This window comes from Leptinotarsa decemlineata, unplaced genomic scaffold (genome assembly GCF_025532065.1).
Source record: "Leptinotarsa decemlineata unplaced genomic scaffold, Ldec_3_MD MMD2_tig00026299_RagTag_RagTag, whole genome shotgun sequence".
Classification (NCBI taxonomy): Eukaryota; Metazoa; Arthropoda; class Insecta; order Coleoptera; family Chrysomelidae; genus Leptinotarsa; species Leptinotarsa decemlineata.
Window position 1 is genome coordinate 9,186,429 of NW_027412676.1, and position 13,639 is coordinate 9,200,067.

Here is a 13,639-nt window from a genome sequence, read left to right on the forward strand (position 1 = left end):
GTGTAAACAGTTACAAACTGTTTACACAAAAACATGTATGCACATTTTCCAGGAATATGTTTGAAATTATTTTTCATAGAGAAAAAAGATTGCTGTACTGTTTGTTACTATTAAATTCTTCTATTAGTTGTTTCCTCTAAAATGTCGCATTTTTTAAATTATATTTTCAACTTATAATTTTTTGAATATATGGTGATAGAAAACAGAAATTCTTGAATTCAAAGAAATTTGACTGATATTGTCTTTCAGCAACTTCTGTTGTTGAGGCTTCTCTTCAAGATTGAAATCTATCTCATTATTTTTCTCACCCAGAAATCGTTTTCACTGCTGAAAAATTTGTTTTCATGTCTGAAAAGTCTAAATTTTAACATATTTAAAAAACACACTTCATTGTGGGATTTCCATTTGAAAGTTTACAAAACCGTGACACGTGTTTCGCTATACAACAGCATCTTCAGACATCAAATACTGTTTTTACAAATTCTATATCGTGCTTTTATAGTAATTTGAATTATGAATATTACTACCTGCCAAATTTCTACATGACAAATTCATTACCTAAACTATTCACCTATCTAGGAATAGCTCATAACACTTCTTTTAAGATCTGTCAAAAATACCAATTTCTTCCTTTGCAAAGTAAATTCATTAAAGAAGAACAATTCAAATCTATTTGACCATTGAGCAATAATCCAAATTTTTTTCTTTGATTTCTTTTGATTTCTAAACATTCCAAAAGATTGAGTTTTGAACCTTTCTCTTTCAAATGCAATACCTACGTCATAATTGCGACTGAACTGTCCATCGGTCAAAAAATGATTTGCAAATGTTAAATTGGTCTTTCCATTCAAAAAACTACTCATATGCACTTCTATCATTTTGGAAAAAGTTCTTTCGGTTTGTCCGATATAAAAATTTGAATAAGAACCACAAGTCAACTTGTATACCACAGATCCATCTGAAACTGAAGTTTCATCTTTATTGTTTTCAATGAGTTCACTTAAATTATTATTTTTATAGGCATTTTCTTTGCCTTTTAATGCAAAAGTAAATTCATAAACCATTAATGATAAAACTAAGTCTATTCATACGGTAACAGCCAAACACCATCAAATTTCACCATCGTTTGCATCAGATAACTACAGAGCTCCAATATCAATAAACTTTTCATTTTGATGAAATATATGGGGTATTTTATATAGAATGTTTTCCAGATGAGTTTAAGCTGAAAATTAGGTGCCTTTTTTGTGCTGTTGACAATTTCTGAATGTATAAAAAATATATACAAATGTTCTTCATTTGGGAAAATAAATTGGATTAATTCGTCATTTTTCAAAAACTTTTCTACTAGTAGAAAACAAAACTGCTGAAACAAATTATGAGATAAACTAAAACACAGCTGTCCAATAAAGAATTATTTATTCTGTGAATACAAGTACAACTTGGTTATTTAGTTATATTCTAAAAAATGTATTAAAATGAAAGTGATATATTATTTCAGAAAAAGTACTAACATATGCAAGAAAATTTCCAAAGCATTCTATCGAGATAGAATGATAGATTTCACACAGCCTTCTATTAATTTTATAAATTTGTCACAAGATCATCCATTCCTACTGGTTGATGCGAACAAAAAGAATATGAAATTTTTATTTCTTGTTTTGGAACATTCAACAATACTGAACTGGTCGTCCGGTATACACCTATCACCTCTGATACATACTGCAATAACCAAGGGAATGATATCGGACAGAAAACAAATGTCAATAGTTTAAAATTATCTAAAAGTGAAAAGAACAATGAACAATTGAAACATAAGAAAACGATACTAGGAATAAGCAAACGTAACTGAAATTATCCAAACTGGGTAATTTAAATACCTAGGGTATTTCAATAAATATTCTGGCTATCAAAATAAAAAATAGTTCTCATAGAAATAAATAATAATTATACACATTCTCTTACTCCTGTGTAACTTCATTTCTTGCCCTTTTTATCTCCTTGAATATCTTTCAAAGTAGAGCCAGTAGCCTCTGCTAACCGACTCTTCAACGCTAGAAGTTTCTCAACCTCTGGAGCCCATAGCGATTTATTTGCTCCTCCTTCCTTGAGCTTCCTCACCTCTAAAGCCTTAAAAAATATATTGTTAATGATGATGACCTAACATTTTTTTTGTAAGTTCCGAAAAAATCAGATACCAAGAATTATAGGCAAATATCTACTTAACAAATCCTTGTAAAATTATGAAGAGAAACTTCCAAATAAATTTATTTCAAATGATTTTTTCTTTTAATTTGTATCTGAAAGACACTTATATGCATGTTCTATGAATTCTTGTGAAAAGTTTTTACTGATATATTCAATTTAGAGAAGTGTTGTTGTATTTCGACAAACATCAATTAAATTATTACAAAATATTTTCATACTTTTTTATTAGATAATGGAAGTCTGAACTAGTAAAATTCACCATGAAACATTGTCAACCACTTTCAAACAAATTTTCATACATATTTACATGTGCCTTTTTCCACATAAGCCACTCGAGTATCAAACAAACTTATTAAATATATTCTTTATTTGACAATATATTTTTCATTTTACATTCAATAAATATATTTTGCATTAAATTGATGGATATAGCCATTACTACGTGGTAGGAAAGCATAATGAAGAAAAGAGAATTGAAACTTTCTATGTTTTTTTCCACTTTTATTTGTAACTAACGTTACTGCAGTTTCGTCCTATAAGGACATTTTCAAACTTATACATTATATAAAAAGTTTAATGTATAAGTTTGAAAATATCCGTATAGGATGAAACTGCAGTAACATTAGTTACAAATAAAAGTGGTAAAAAACATAGTAAGTTTCAATTCTCTCTTCTTCATTATATTTTGCATTCTTCAATAAACATCATATTAATATGATACATGTGTAACAATTCTCGGAAATGTTCTCCAATAAACTGAAACAATTTTTACTAAGTTTTATGTAAGAAGAGTTACAGTAGTTACTTTGAAGGTATTTCAACTGTATGGAATAACATTTATATATTTACATTTACATAAGCTACCTGTGTAGTGGAAATAGATCACCTCACTTCGGGTAAAGACAAATTTTATTACACCACATGTAAAAGTTAGTTAATAAGACCAATCATAAACAACTACTCACTTGTTTGGCTACCTCCTGTTCAAGTTTTTTAACTTTTTCTGCATCCATTGTGATAATTTGAACTGTTTTTTTCTGAACAACTGCAGTTTTCTGAGCAACTTCTAACTTTTTTTTCAGTTCTTGAAGTATGGTAACTTCTGGTTGCCAGACAGTTTTTGCAGCACCACTTGATTTAAGGAGTCTCACTTTATCCCCCTAAAATTGAAATAAATAACATATGCATGACTTGTATCTATTTAAGTATGATTTATCGTGACAGCAATATCAAACATGAACTTGTATATTTGAATTAAACTAAAAACAAAATTTCGACAAGTAAAGAATGCATTTAAGGGACACTTCACTGAGAGATTTTCTAACAAAAATTTAACAGACAGCATATAATAAATCACATATTGCGGTTTTGTGAACTAGCTATTAAAAATCTCACAAAGTGTTACTTAACCCTTTCGCTGCGTAAAGCGCACATGCGCGCCTTCCCGTTTCTTTGTAAAATGCGTATGGCGCTCTTGAGCGTCCTGTCTATATGGAGATTTATCCAATATTTAAAATGTGACGCAGTTTCGGGAGATTGAGCAAACTTTGTTCGCATTTTTTTAAAGCTAACTACTGTTTATAGATGGCGTCACGTCTCAGTAATTCACATAGGTAATGTTTAGATTAGGTTTGTAGGTTCAAGTCTGTTCATTGTGATTATAAATTTAATTGTTTGTATTTGTATTATAATGGACGATATAAATAAAGCTGGGCCTTCAGGTGTAAAAAGACGTAAGACTGTGCAAGTGAAAAATGAACAAAAACTGACTGTTGAGGAAATGATGCAGTTTTTATATAATTCAAATTCAGATGATGAGTATGAGGACGAATGTGATGTAAATAACAGTAAGTAGATGAATTTCATAATGAATATGTGGTTTGAAATTAATATTTTTAGTTGGAATTGAAAATGTTTTTGAAAGTGACTCTTCAGGAAGTGATACTGAGGATGATGTAGAGAACAAAGTAAATAATACTGACTTATAGATTACAGAACATGAATGGACCAAAACAACTAGCGGTATGAGACAGATTCAGTTTTCAAAAAGAAATGAATTGTTAGTCGATAGTCCTGGTGATTGTGCGTACGATTGGTTTAGGATGTTGGTTGACGATGAGCTTTCAAATATGATTGTCTCACAAACTAACAGTTATGCAGTTGAAGTCCTTTCTACCAGCAGAGGATGTGACCGTTTAAGGATTTCTGTTTGGAAGGACCTGACAATATCAGAATTGCTAATATTTATTGGATTAACCTTCCTTACTGGAACAATACAATTGCCTAAGATACAAAACTACTGGAAGAAAAATAGATTATTCTCGACTTATTTTTTTGCGTACATGAGTAGGGACCGCTATTTGCTTATAATGAGATGTCTTTACTTTACCAAAAATGAAAATGAACCAGCCCCAGTAGATCGTTTATATAAAATAAGACCACTGCTAGATCATTTTAACAATAAAATGAAGAGAGTATATTACCCAGGCAAATATTTATCTCTTGACGAGTCTATGATTCTGTGGAAAGGGAAACTGCTATTCAAGCAATATCTCCCTAAGAAACGGCATAAATATGGAGTAAAGCTTTATATGCTGACAGAAGCCGATTCTATAATTTTAGACGTCCATATATATGCTGGTGCAGGTGATATAACAGGTGGTAAGTCTCACACAGAAAGAATAGTACTCCACTTAATGCGCAATTTTTTCGACCATGGACATTCGGTCCATATGGACAACTATTACAATAGTTACAACTTGGCAAAATCACTACTGGATAGAAATACTTTTTATACAGGCACTCTTAGAAAAGATAGAAAAGACTGTCCGAAAAACGTCGTAGACGGAAAGTTAAAAAAAGGCCAGACCAAAAGTATGTACCGAAACAATGTAATGATTTGCAAATGGCGAGGTAAGAGAGATATAATATACATCTCTACTGAATAAAAAAATGAGATGGTAACCGTAAGAAATAGAAGAGGGGATGAGAAAGTTAAGCCACTACCAGTCGTTCAATATAATAAATATATGGGCGGAGTAGATCTTCAAGACCAAATGTCTTCTTATTATCCGCCGACACGCAAAACTTTACGTTGGTATAAAAAAATTGGCTTACACATGTTTCAGCTATATTTGCAGAATGCTCATAAATTGTATAATAAGCACTATGGAAAGAATAGGAAAATATCATTTTATAAGTTTCGATTGTCACTACTTGAAAAGTTGTTACCAGAAAAATGTCAAGAAGCAGAAACTTTTTCAGGTGTAAACCACATACCTTCAAAAATTGAGTTACGTAATGAACATGGAAAAACTCTTAGAAAAAAATGTCGGGATTTGCGATAAAAAGAAGATTCGTAAAGATACTATATATCATTGTGTAGAATGTCCCGATAAACCTGGCCTCTGCTTAGGCATTTGTTTCAAAGAATATCATGTATCAATATACAGAGACATCATTTCACCAAAAAAGTTAATAATTTGCATATTTTTATTTTACAGTTTTATATTCCTGTTTTTATGAATAAAATTTTAGTTTGTATCAAAAAATTTGTATTTGATTTACAAGAATTTTTATCAAGCGCACTAATGCGTCCTCCGCATTTTTAAAAGAAATTCTTCGAAAACTGCGTACAGCGCACATGCGCGTCTTGCAAAAATTCAGGACAAATTTATTAGAGTCGGTTTTAATACATGTATGAAAAACAATGGTTAAACAAATATCGAGTTTAGTTTTTAAAAACTATTGCTTCATGGATTTTCATGAAGTAATGACCAACACAATCACCAAATAATTATAAAGAAATGAAACATGTTATTATTGTCATATTGTGTTCAACCGGCATCATGTATTTGAGATAATGATGATTATTGTTACTCTAACCTGCTTAGCAACTTCCTCCTCTAATTTTTTAATTTCAGCATTTTCACTTCCTGCCCTCTCACTCTGTGTGCCAGCAAATTTCTTTTTCAATTCATCTGCTGTTGCTTGTTCAATTTTGGCGAAAAGAGGAAAAGGCTCGCCTATTTTGTGTCCAGCAATTAGTAATTTAACGATTTGAGGATTGCTGAAATCAGATAACTTCATAAGTGCGGTATATATGGTAGAAAACAATCTCAATACATATGTAGACAAATTATGACAACTGATTAGTCTCACATACAAAAATAATAATATGTAATTGAAATGTGTAATAATAATTGATATGAAATATGAGGGTACCTCCAATAAATAATATATTCAAAAGACGTTTGAAGGATTAATTAGTGAAAATATAGTATATTCCTATGTATGACTTTTCATGTAACTTTTTATTTATACATATGTATTTGTAATCAGAGTGTATTTTTTCATGTTAATTTAATTTATGATGTGACAATGTATTTACTATTGTAAATGAATTAGTTTCTCAACTAAATATATATATATATGTGTGTGTGTGTGTGTGTGTAATTTCAAAAAAAACTTGTATCATACCTTGCTGTGATCACCACATTTGAGCAGTTCATCTGACTTTTGAGGTTATCGCTAGTATCCGGCATGTAAGGTTGTAGAAGTGTAGCCAACAAACATGACAAGTTACAGCAAATTCCAATCACAGTTCCTGCACGTGCCCTTATATCAAAAATAAAAAAAGTTACAAATACATGAATTCGAAATCATCAAAATCTCACTTCTCTTCATCTGTTCCTTTCAAGAGAACCCAGGGCTGATTACTCTGCATGTAATGATTGCCATGTCTAGATATGTTGAGAATATGCCTTATCCCATCCCGGAATTTAGCTTTCTCTAGAGAAGCAATGTAACCTTTCAATTCTTTGGTACAAAGTGCTAATAAAGTGTAATCTTCATTATTAGGATTCATTTCGGGTATGGTTTTATCAAAATTGTTCTTTACAAACATCAAAGCCCTGAAAAAAACCTATAATTATTACATGAAAACTCAACCAAGATTCGATATCATTAAACTATCAAGAGGAGCATACTTGACAAAACTTATTAAGAGTAATATTTACCATTGAAATTTTTTAACATTCAATCAATTCATGGGAATGAATAAACTTTAACAATAATATAATATTTATCAAACGATTACCTGTTAATGAAATTTCCTAGGTTGTTCAACAACTCAGAGTTGTTTTTGATAACCAAATCATTCCAACTGAAACTGGAATCTTGAGATTCTGGTCTGACATAGAGCAAATAAAATCTCCACACATCGCTAGGTATTCCAGTACTCTTTGCATCAGTTCCAAAAACACCTACCCCTCTTGATTTCGAGAATTTACCATCCTCATAGTTCAGATATTCTGAAAAATTTGCCCAAATACAACACAGAACATTATATAAAATCCAGCAAATTGTAAACAATCACAACTTTGCGAAATGAAACTCTAAGAGAAATTCTGTGAAATTTGTTTTGAATATGATCCAACACAAACTCTTACCTGTTGCCATTATATGAGATACGGTAATATAACCCTTGTTGGTACCCATTAACATAGAAGGAAACAAAATTGCATGGAAAGGTACATTATCTTTAGCCATAAAATTGTACAAAGTAACGTCTGTTCCCTTTGCCGGTCTCCACCACTGCTCAAATTCTTTGGTGTAAGCTTTACTGATAGACAAGTATCCAATTAGAGCATCAAACCAAACATAGAATACTTTATCTCGGAAACCATCTATAGGTACAGGCACCCCCCATTTGAGATCCCTAGTTATGCATCTAGGTTTGAGTCCTTCTTTCAGCCAAGATTTAGCTATAATTTGGGCATTATTCGACCAACCTGGTGCAGAAAACTTGATCCAATGATGAATCAATGGTTCCAACTGAAAACATAGTCTTATATAAGAATCTAGACACATTCACACATTCACATTCTACCTTTGGTAGATCTATAAAAAACTGATTTGAAGACTTCAACTTTGGTGTTTTTCCACATATCTTGCATTTGGGGTTCTTTAACTCAACTGCATTGACCAATTTACCGCACTTGTCGCATTGATCCCCTCTAGCATCTTCATAGGTACATCCTAGATTTGGACATCCACCTTCTACAAATCTATCAGCAAGAAACCTGTTACAATTCTCACAGTGCAACTGTTCTACTGACTCTGTGAACATGAAACCATTGTCGTTGAGTTGGAGGAACATTTCTTGGCATATCCTGAAAGAATAAGAATGATAAATTCAAAAATTCAATACACAGAAGTTGTGATCCATGTATAAAACAGACATAACCAGAAGATGGCAAATGAGACTTTGCCAAAACGTTGTGAGAATAATCCTTATGAGGATAAAATACACAAAACACGAAGTGAAACCCGAGAAAACAGCTCATCATAATTTGTCTGTGAGAATCTTCAAAGAGCCACCGGTAGACAGCTGTTTCAGCCTATTGGGCATTATCAGTACCGGACAGGCAGTCCTTGATTGAAGACAAAATGCGAATAATCAAGAAAAGCACTTAATAAAAATAACTGTGTAAACGCAAGCGAGACATAAGAAGAACCACACATTGGTGTGACCCAAGTCAACTTGCCAAGTTTTTATGTCAGTGTTGGTGGTTTGATCAATCAACCGACAATTGCAGTAGCAGGAATTTGGAAAGCTAACCTGAAATGCCATCGAAAAACGAATCCACATGTTTCTAGAAACGATATGAAATCGAGAAAGGTTAATGCAGTCAAGCTGCTGGAAAATAATTCCGGTGGCTCTTAAATTGAAATCAGTATGGGAATGATCAGAATAGTATTTATCTATTTATGTTTTGATTTTCATGGAATTATTTTCCAGCAACATTGCATTAACCTTTCTCAATATACATATACATACATATATATAAATATATTTCATTATAATATATATATTTCATGAACTGTAATATACTTACTCAGTTTGTTCAGGGTAAGTCGTCCTACCAAAATGATTGAAACTGATATTGAACCATTTATAAGCCTCATTATGAATATGAAAATATTTGTCACATATCTCTTGACAAGTAAGACCTTCCTCAAGAGCTTTAGTTTCAGTTGCTGTTCCATATTCATCAGTACCACCTATGTAAAGGGTATTATTGTTGCATAGTCGAGAGTATCTTGCAAAGACATCAGCTGATAAGACACATCCAATGATATTACCCAAATGCGGAACATTATTGACGTAAGGTAAGGCAGAGGTAATGAGGATATTTCTTTCTCCAGGAACAGGTAACCTAAATGGATACAAATGTAAAAAAAATATTTTAAATATTTTGCTCAAATTTCTATTCTTAAATAAGACAAACTCACACACAGTCTTTTTGTTCCTTCAATTTAGGTAATTTTGATATGTCACTTTGCCAAGCTTTTTCAGCAAGCTTTATCTCTTCACTAGTCACAGTTTCCTCAATATGAGACGATTTTTCAACATTATGGAAATATTCTGCAGTTGGTGCTGGATATTTGGCACCATTTAATAAGGCGTTGTAAGATGAATTTAGTTCAATTTTGAATTGAGATATGGCATCCTGAAAACCAAGTTAAACATCAAAATATTCAGGTTAAGAAAACTGTAACTTTTAAAATAAATATATTTCATTTCTATTTTGATAATACACATCTGAACAAAATATTTCACATAAAATATAAAACACTGGTTGAACAGAAGCCTTATAATTACTTAAATACTCTAGGTAGTGTAATAAATTTTATATTATTTTATAAATTAAATAGTTACCTTAAAATGTGGATTATCCTCCAAAGTTTGAAACCAATTTGAAAGATTAGATAAAGGTGTAATATATTCTTTTGTTGCAGCTGGACATGTCAAAAAAGGGTACAATGTACTCCATATGGCAATGTCAGCATTTGTGATGTTGTTCTAAAAATGAAAAACATTTAGTTTAATCAAATAAACACTTCAACCTTGAAAATTGATTTCTGGAATACATGTTTTGAGTTTTGTTGACCACAATATTCATTTGTTAGTCATTGTAATCAATATACATATGTTACATTGATTATAATATCCATATGTTAATAAGGTTATCAAGAGGTGTTTTGGGTTTGTTGAAATAAAAATGCTCACTTTATAATAAGAAGCAGCATATTTATAAAAAAAATAAAAACACTTCCAGTGGCATCAACTAATAACGCAACACTAACTCATCACATATTTCAATCAAATAACATTTGGTTGAAAAATAACACCTTGAAAACGGACAGTTTTGAAAATATGACTATGAATATATTTTTTTTTTACATTCTTGTGGATTTCTGCTCATGATCGGTAAGGCAGGTATGATGATATAACATATTCAAATATATACATATACACAATACCTACATACATAAAAATGAAGTTTGGTAACTAAATAGATTTTCTGAGCATCAGAAAGTTTTTTTAAGTCTCAAGTGAATTTTTTGTTGGTAGTGTTTTTTAATGGATGCACTTGATTTCTTGGTGTGAGGTGGATGTTGGGGAGTGTATTTTTATATACTGTATGTTTATTAATTGGTGATTTAAATTTCAATTTTTTTAGTACTGAATATTATGAGCAGAAAATAAAAATACTATTTAATATGTTAAGCCAAAACAAAATGTTGTTAGCATATTCAGTTTGAGATTAATCATCAAAATAAAATTTTAAATAAGAAACTAGGCATTGCTAATTATTTTAATTTATATTTCATATATAGTGTAAACGAAATAACATCAGTTTTCCAAAATGTACAGCAATGGACCCATGACTACCCTATTATATCAACTAATTACACAGAATTCACGCCTTTAATAATTAATGAACTAAGAAATATTATAATCCTAACAAAACTAACAGAGCAGAAATTAAAAAAAAATATTTTTTTAAAAAAGTTTTGAGGTAGCTGATTACGCAATATTAAATTTAATTAACACATCACTTAGAACCGGTGTGTTTCCTGATCAATTTAAGGTTTTCACTGTTGTTCCTGTACCGAAAATTAACTCAATTAAAGCTGAACATTTTAGGCCATTAAATATACAACCAACTCTTGAGAAAGTTTTAGAACTGTTTGTATATAACCAATTAATTCAGTACTTTAATACCAATGAATTGTTTCTAGGCAACCAATCAAGTTTTAGAGCTAGACACTTATGTGAAACGTCTCTACAATTTTAAATAACTAAATGGAAAAATACAATTGATAGAAATCAGTACATTGTTGCGACATTTCTCAACCTTAAAAAAATTGAAATATTTTGGGATATCAGTTGTCCAAACTGGTTTTCAGTTGAAGAACAATTTTTACATTAATAAAACTAACACTAAATTTGGAATGAATAGTACATTTTATGAAGCCTTAAAAGAATTTAATAAACTATCAGAATTTGTAAAAAACACTGATTCAATAAACCAATTCAAGTCATCATTAAAGAAATGACAGCTCATTATGATATTTGTTTTTTTTTGTTGGTGTTTCTTTAATGTAATCTAACCTAACAATCTATAGATGTGTATGTATATTTTGTTTTCCTTTAAATGTACTTTCAAATGTTCATTATATTTACATAGTTCAATAATGTTATAAGATATTTATAGATTTATATCTTTTTATTTTGTTTGTATATTAGGCTTACCTACTAAATAAATAAATATTACTTGTACAAGAAATTCATAAATGGATTCCAATTTTGAATTGTTGAAAGTTTTGTATAAACTTTTTATTCTGTATGTATGAGGGACAGCTGTTTCTTGTAGCATATAGCATAGTTCTGTAGTGAATACACATTTTTATGACATGTAGCATACTTTGTTTATGTATAGATGTACTGTGAGAAGCCGTAGCGAACATTTGAACCATGTTATATTTCACACATAATGGCATCGATAGGTCTTTCAAATGAATAAAAAATTTCGATGATATCTCACACACTTTGTTTCATTTAAATTTGAAAGACCCTGTAGACCTCCACTGATGAAAATTTTATCCCTGGCAACAAAATTTCATTTTGACATTTCCAAGCATTTTCTGCTCTATTACCTTATCTGACACTGGAAAAACCACACCATTATATGTTATACAAATTTTGTATATCAATTTTTTTTACTAGTTATCTTACATAGGGATAAGCTTACATTAGTATTTGCAATAATTCAACTCCATGGATTATTGCATCATACATCACACATCATGATTCTTTCACTATTTCATTATCTGACAAAATACTTACTCCTACTAAGAATTTCTTATTATTGAATTCTTTCTCCAATGTATTCAGAGCACCTAGCAAATTGGATTTGAGTTTTTCATTTTTTGAAGATGTTCCGAATAGAAGGGTCAAACTGGGAGATAAAGTAGCAGCTTCCCATTCTAACCAGTTGTAAACTTCAACAGAATCCTCTCCAGGAGGTAGTAAATAACATAAAGCAGCATTTGAACTAAAGAGTGTTGTATCGCTGTCTATTTCTATACATGGTAAATGTTTTGGTTGGGGAATTTGATCTAGAACAAATATATCCAGTTTGTTTTCAAGTTCCGAGTCATTAGATGAGTAATGTTTCTGTAATAACTTACCATGTGGATCAACAATTTTTATATCAACTGCCACTTTGGCAAAATTTTTTGCTACTATTAATTTTAAGGTAGCTGGGTTAAACTCATTAGAATATATAATCACCATTTTGAAACTTACTCACTTCACGTAAGTAAATCTAGACTAACTTATCATAAGCAAGAACAAATATGACTAAATGCAAAAATACCGGGATTTCCGTTGATACCACACTAACCCCCTTCATCCGTCTCCTCAATTGAATTCTATCTCTTTTTACTGCAATTTTGTAAAGAACGTGCCTCACTTGGGTTTTTCTCAAACAGGACTGTATTAGCTAACTAGTGAATTTCCTTTAGTAAATTCCAAACAACGATTTTTTAAATTATTTTTTGAGATTGTTTCACATGAAATTGTTTTTTTTTTGTATCAACCACATCGACTGCTACGGCCATTATTTGTTCTGTCTTTTATAATTCTTCTCAAATATTCCAATTGTCGAATTCTCATCGATCCACTAAAATAATATATTTCATCAAGTTTTGGGCCCAGAATTAAATTCTCACCGTTATAATTTTGTAAACCGATATCGATCTGTGGAAGAAGTCAAATGAAATGTAATCGAACAGTGCATTTTCGTTGATTGATAAACTATGACATCTGGAAATTTTCTGAAAAAACTTTGCTGGAACACAAGGAGCTGTGTCGCAGGTGAACAAGTTCGCTATTAAAAAAATATCAAAGCTAAATAAAAAATTATTTTTTTCATTGATCCTGTAAATTACATCCATGCTCAAAAAGCAAAACCATCAAACAAGTATGGTATAATCTTCAAAAAGTTTTTGGTCTGACTCGACGTGTCGGTTTGTTAAAAGCCTTGATAAATACCAAATTTGATGACTCAGGCATCTA

At 30.8% G+C, this 13,639-nt stretch overlaps 1 protein-coding gene across 1 annotated transcript; it reads right to left on the minus strand.

Moving 5' to 3' along the window:
* Positions 1–1,402: 1,402 nt before the first annotated feature.
* MetRS (methionyl-tRNA synthetase 1) lies at positions 1,403–12,991 on the minus strand. The gene is made up of 13 exons (XM_074180551.1): positions 12,751–12,991; positions 12,407–12,678; positions 9,932–10,075; positions 9,505–9,722; positions 9,108–9,428; positions 8,099–8,381; positions 7,659–8,043; positions 7,307–7,520; positions 6,885–7,121; positions 6,688–6,825; positions 6,094–6,277; positions 3,174–3,368; positions 1,403–2,130 (listed from the first exon to the last, which is right to left on the minus strand). The coding sequence occupies exons 1-13, from the start codon at positions 12,854–12,856 to the stop codon at positions 1,978–1,980; spliced, it is 2,850 nt and encodes a 949-aa protein (XP_074036652.1). The 5' UTR covers positions 12,857–12,991; the 3' UTR covers positions 1,403–1,977.
* Between the last annotated feature and the right edge of the window lie 648 nt (positions 12,992–13,639).

What these genes read in the sequence shown, in the direction of transcription:
- MetRS (XM_074180551.1), bottom strand. Translation starts at nt 12,856, where the DNA reads ATGGTGATTATATATTCTAATGAGTTTAACCCAGCTACCTTAAAATTA. An exon ending in AGGATAATCCACATTTTAAG is followed by an intron (nt 9,723 to 9,931) that starts GTAACTATTTAA and finishes CTTGGTTTTCAG; the next exon opens with GATGCCATATCTCAATTCAA. An exon ending in ATCTCATATAATGGCAACAG is followed by an intron (nt 7,521 to 7,658) that starts GTAAGAGTTTGT and finishes CAAATTTTTCAG; the next exon opens with AATATCTGAACTATGAGGAT.